Source organism: Teleopsis dalmanni, unplaced genomic scaffold (genome assembly GCF_002237135.1).
Source record: "Teleopsis dalmanni isolate 2A unplaced genomic scaffold, ASM223713v2 unscaffolded_contig_2668, whole genome shotgun sequence".
Classification (NCBI taxonomy): domain Eukaryota; kingdom Metazoa; phylum Arthropoda; class Insecta; order Diptera; family Diopsidae; genus Teleopsis; species Teleopsis dalmanni.
Genome location: NW_024034050.1, coordinates 1 through 6,515, shown reverse-complemented (window position 1 = coordinate 6,515; position 6,515 = coordinate 1). Strand labels below are relative to the sequence as shown.

Genomic DNA, 6,515 nt, shown 5'->3' with positions numbered 1-6,515 from the left:
TATTACATTTATTTTGTCTTTTGCTGACCCATGATAAAATGCATTTAACGTAATCGTAATATATTAATAGGTTATATTTTTGCTGATTAGTGTTTATTTTATAACTAGGGCAAGAACACATTTTAAATAATTTATTATTCATTGTTTGCTAAATATGTTATGTAATTTGCTTGCTATTAATTATTTATTGTTTTGCTGAATATTTTATGTGTCATTATAAGTAATATTTTTTGCTTGATATTAATTATTGTTTTAAATTGGGTCAGTAAATTATTGTACGTAATAAGTTTTAGTAAGTAATTATTATAAGAAAAATGTATATAAATAAATCAATTCTTTTAATAAAGTGTATTCGATGATACAAATTTGAATAGAACTTATCTTCTTTTCATAAAATTACCAACGGGTTTATGTGCTCGGTGGTATCTTCAAGAATATAAAAAGTATACAAATATACCGTCCAACAAGTTACATGTGCTTGGTGGAATTCCGGTATACAAATACAAATTGATAGAAACTTGAGAATAAAAGCATTCTCAACATATTTTGGTGACCCCGACGTGATATTCCTATAAGGACAATAAACAGGAACGGCATTATCATGGAGCATTTCAACACACTTATTGATCAACAACAAGCTATAGGAGCTGAGATCGAGAGGATAATCAGCAACTTCAAGAAGGATCCAGCCTCAAGGAAGACGAATCGCTATTATCAGGATAGAATTCTACGGTTAACTGAACAATGGTCAAGGTTAGAGAAGAACCACAACACGTTATTATCTTGTAAAGCTATGGCTGAAGATACAGAAGACGAGTATTTCACCACGGGCTACTATGAAAAAATGACTGAATTGACAAACAAATACTTGGGTATTTTTAACAAGGCATTAATCGAAATGCAAGAGGTAGAAAATGCTCAGGAAAAGCCGCCAAGGCAACACAATCAAAATCCAATGCAGCTTCAACAAAATGAAGAATTATCAAGAGTGTTGCGTAATCAACGAGCACTCATAAATGTCATTGACAGATCCAGTCAAGAAATTGAAATGGCAAGCCAAGAATCTCAAAATGAAGTTTTTTATTCTTGCAAGCTTGCTTTGATAGAAGGTTATCACAAAGCATTCGATAACAACAATGAAAAAATATGGAATTCTACATCAGAAGAATTCATTGAAGGGTACTCCTGGGAATTGTATTATGAAATTAGTCAAAAACTCCAAGACATGGAGATTTGTTTGAAACTCAAGCTAAAATCATTCAATTCTCACTACCAGCACGATTCAACAATTCAGGCAGTAAAATTACCACAGTTAACAATTCCAATATTTGACGGAAACCAGCTGAAGTGGGTAGAGTTTCGAGACCTGTTTACACAACTTATAGACGAACAACCATTCAAACCTATCCAAAAGATGTTCTACTTAACAACTAACTTGATTGGTGAGCCCAAAAACCTGATAAAGCATTTGCCAGCATCAGCTGAGAACTACATTACCGCATGGGAGATTCTGAAGGCTAGATACAATAATGGTAGATTATTAGTTACCGCATTGTTAAACAAATTATTCGCATTACCAGCAATGACAACTGAAACCGCTTCTGGCCTTAAAACATTGCATGACATTTCACAAGAGTGTTTATTGGGACTTAAGGCGCAGAACATTCCAGTCGAACATTGGGACGTCATAATTGTTCATATGACGTTGAAGAAATTAGACAAGATCACACAAACAGCATTTGAGCAGTCATTATCAAACAATCGAGAGCTGATCACTATGAAGGAACTATTTCAATTTATTGAACAAAGGTTCCAATCGCTAGAAACAATAAATAATAGCGCATCAATTAAAAAATGGGTTAAGACAGTGGCTACAACTAACACTGCACCAGCTAAATGTCCAATATGCAAGAGAGATAATCATCCAATTCATCTATGCAAGCAGTTCCTGGATGACACCCCAGCTAAGAGGCTACATCTCATAAAATCATTGCAACGATGTTTCAATTGTCTAAAAAATGGTCACTTCACAAAAGACTGCACATCAGGCAGTTGCTTAAAATGCAGCAAGAAACACAACACCTTGCTGCATTTAGAAGGCACACTTGAAGCATCCATGATTAAGAAGGCATCATTATCAAAAAATCCTGCTTCTCTGTTCTCCAACAATCTCAACATCCAAAAAAATTATGTGGTATTAGGAACTGCACGTGTTGTCGTTAAAGGCAACAATGGAAGAGAAATTGAGTGCAGAGCATTATTGGATTCCGGCTCCCAAGTCAACCTGATAACCGATCAAATAATTAAGAAGTTAGGTGAAAACCCGAAAAAGACCTCAGCATGTATAGAAGGTGTGGGGCAAAAAAAACAAGATGCGCAACAACGAATCAATTTAGCTTTCTCGTCCAGAATTAACGGATTTAGCAGCCGAATAGAGGCTTATGTATTACCTAAGATTGTGTGTGACCAGCCGAGCATTCATATTGAAAGCTCAAGCTGGAAAATACCACAGAACATCAATCTGGCAGATCCGTCGTTCAATACCCCAAACAAAATCGATCTCCTACTTGGAGCTGAGTTTTCTCATCAACTATTGTCCATCGGCCAAATAAACCTTGGCAGAGGTCTCCCCATCCTACAGAACACATTGCTTGGGTGGCTTGTGGTGGGAAAAATATCTAACCAAAATTCAATTATTTCACCACAAGTTTGTGGAATATGCTCTGAAGATGAGCAAGATACGATGAAGGTTATCGAGCGGTTCTGGCAACTGGATGAACCAGAAAAGGCAAACAAAAATCTGTCTCCTTCCGAAGAGTTGTGCGAGTCTCATTTTGCAACTTATATGAAAAGGAATCAAGACGGTCGATTCAGTGTCAGATTACCCTTCAAGCAAGATCCATCGTTGCTTGGTGAGTCAAAACACATTGCCATTAACAGGTTTTTAGCGTTGGAAAGAAGACTCGATAAGGATGTAATACTCAAAACACAGTATGTACAGTTCATGAATGAATATGCTGATCTCGGACACATGGAAAGGGTTGACATCAACCAAGTTAATCCTCATTATGTCATCCCACATCATGGCGTTTTACGGCCCGATAGCAGCACCACGAAATTAAGAGTGGTATTTGATGCATCGTGCAAGACGAGTAGTGGACTATCGTTAAATGATACAATGTTTACTGGCCCTACAATTCAAGAGGAATTGTTTGCGATTTTACTTCGATTCAGGTGCCCAAGATTTGTCTTTTGTTCTGACATTCAAAAAATGTACAGACAAATTATTATTCAGCCCGAAGATCAAAGATATCAATTAATAGTCTGGAGAAGCAATATTAACGAACCCTTACAATTTTATCGATTAAAAACAGTCACCTATGGAACACGATCAGCCCCATATCTGGCTACTAAATGCTTACAACAGTTGGCGAAATCTGAGTTGCAAAAATATCCACTAGGTGCAGCAGCACTAAGTAATGACTTCTACGTAGATGATTGCCTAAGTGGATCAAATAGTCTCCAAACTGCCAAAGATATACAAACTCAGTTAAAAGGTTTGTTGGAATCAGCAGGATTCAAGCTACGTAAATGGTGTGCCAACCATCCGTCACTTCTTCAAAATATTGCAAAAGAAGATCAAGAAGTTGATTTGGACTTTCAAAGTGACGACGCAACATCAATCAAAACATTAGGATTGACTTGGCAACCAAAAGAAGATCAATTTCGCTTAAAATTAAAACTGGATCCACTAAAAATCATTACTAAAAGAACCATTACTTCGAACCTAGCCAAAATTTTCGACCCATTGGGACTACTAGGTCCAGTACTCGTAACAGCAAAAATACTAATTCAGGACCTATGGCAACTACAATTAACATGGGACGAAGCAGTACCAACCGAAATATACACTAGGTGGACTACCTTTTATGACGATCTACAAGTACTAGATCAATTTAAAATAGATCGTCATATATTCGGAAAACAGATGCCAGCACTTGAATCAATACAATTGCACGTATTTTGTGATGCTTCACAAAAGGCATACGGAGCCGCAGTCTATGTTCGAGCGAAACTAATGGATGGTCGACTAATAAATCGATTGTTGTGTTCCAAGTCTCGTGTTGCTCCACTCAAAAAACAAACGATTCCAAGGTTAGAACTGTGTTCAGCTCTATTAGGAGCGACATTGATGAAAAAGGTTAAGAACAATATAAATCATGATGTAGCAACATATTATTGGACTGATTCAGAAATCGTTCTCTTCTGGATCAATTCTTCATCAGCAAGGCATCAACAATTCATAGCAAATAGAATCAATGCAATTCAGGAAATTAGCTTGCCTAATCAATGGCGTCACGTAAGATCTAAGGACAACCCAGCTGACTCATTATCACGGGGTATCAAGCCAGCTCAATTACTCGAAAATAACTTGTGGTTATACGGTCCACTCTTTCTTCATGGTTCCGAAAGCAACTGGCCTGGCAAATTCAATAAAACTCTCTGTATTGATCCGGTGAATCCTGAATGGAAACAAACGACAAGGGAAGTGGCCTTAATCTCAACTGATTACGATATCCATTGGATCGATAGAATCAATCACAGGAATTCATTTAGAACTCTACTACATACGGTAGGATATATGCTGCGATTTGTAAATCGGGCAAGGCGAACCAATTTAAGCAATATCACTATGGCTCTAAGCCCTATGGAACTGGAGCTGTCACTCAGGCATATAGTGAAGTACATACAACAGTCAGAACTAAAAGAAGAATTAATTCAGTTAGAACGCAACCAAACAGTAAAACCTGCAAGTACACTTGCTGGACTGATGCCATTTTTAGATGAACACAAGATAATTCGCGTGGGGGGAAGGTTAGAAGCATCATCACTTACATATGATGAAAAGCATCAGATAGTCCTTCCATACAATAACCCTATTGTAAAACTGATAATGAAAGACATACATGAACGAAATATGCACTGCGGCGGTCAAGCACTGCTGGCAGCAGCGAGACAAAAATTTTGGCCGATCAAGGGTAAAATTATGGCAAGATCAACTATTCACCATTGTGTTCGTTGTACTAGATGTAAACCAGTTACTTTTGAACAAGTCATGGGAAGTTTACCAAGGCATCGAGTACAGCCAAACAGGCCATTTTTTAATACCGGAGTTGACTTCTGTGGGCCTTTTTGGGTGCATTATAAGGTGAGAGGAAAACGTCCGCATAAGGCATACCTAGCAGTTTATTGTTGTTTTGCGACAAAGGCAGTACACTTGGAACTGGTAAGCGACTTGACAACAGAAGCATTTATCGGATCATTAAAACGTTTTATCGCACGACGCGGATGCTGCCAAAATATATACTGTGACAATGCAACGAATTTTGTCGGTGCCTCTAACAAGTTGCAGGAATTAACAACAACAATCCATTCCAATGTAGCTCAGGAACAAATAACAAAAACTTGCAGCAACAAGGGAATAGCATTTCACTTCATCCCTCCTCGTGCACCTCATTTTGGTGGACTATGGGAAGCAGCGGTTAAATCAGCAAAGTACCTATTGGTCCGAAGCGTTTCAACTGAAACGTTAACGTACGAGGAACTCGAAACCGTCATTATAGAAATAGAAGCTATTTTAAACTCACGACCTTTAACACCAATGTCGTCTAATCCAAATGATTTGCAGGCTCTCACACCAGGTCATTTCTTACTTGGTGATGCACTAACAGCACCCGTAGACGCAACATGTGAAAAGGTAAAATCATCTCTTTTGAATAGATGGAATCTGGTTGCACACTTAAAACAAGAGTTTTGGAAAAGATGGCGGGCAGAGTACCTAATGGAACTACAGGTTCGAAACAAGTGGCGTGAAGAATGCAAAAACATTGAAGAAAATACACTGGTGATCCTTAAAGAAGATAATGTACAACCTTTGCAATGGCCTTTAGGGCGAATAATGAAGACATATAAGGGTAATGATGGATTTATACGAGTCGTAGATGTCAAAACCGCAACAGGCATGTTAAAGCGACCAATTCACAAACTAGCACCCTTATTTCCTGAAAACAAACCTATTAAAACACAGGAGAATCGCCATAACAAAGAAGAACGAATGGACAATGAGATAGTCCCACGAAAACAAAGACGTGTGTCCTCCAATATAAAATTAACTACAGTACTGATATCTCTACTTTTACTCCCGATTGTTCTTTGTTCACCAGTAAACGTAACTGAACTTCGCTCCGCTCCTGACATACATTTTGAACAAGTAGGAACAACAAAATTGATAACATCCCACTGGAAAATGATAATCTATTACGATTTAGCTCCATTTAATACAGAGCTGGACATACTAAAGGATTCAACGTTGAATCTTTTGAAGCTATGTGATCAAAGCAACTTAAATTCAACATGCAAGTTTGTGGTTCATCATTTCCAGCAAGCAGAAAGTGAATTGAGAACAGCATTTGAATTTATGTCAAGCGCCCGAAATAAGAGAGGGGCAATCGATT

At 37.8% G+C, this 6,515-nt stretch overlaps 1 protein-coding gene across 1 annotated transcript; it reads left to right on the top strand.

Moving 5' to 3' along the window:
• Positions 1-601: 601 nt before the first annotated feature.
• Positions 602-6,452, top strand: LOC119664805 (the record flags this gene model as incomplete). The annotated part of the gene is made up of 1 exon (XM_038074204.1): positions 602-6,452. A coding segment is annotated over exon 1 (5,851 nt), but the record flags the coding sequence as incomplete, so codon positions are not given.
• Between the last annotated feature and the right edge of the window lie 63 nt (positions 6,453-6,515).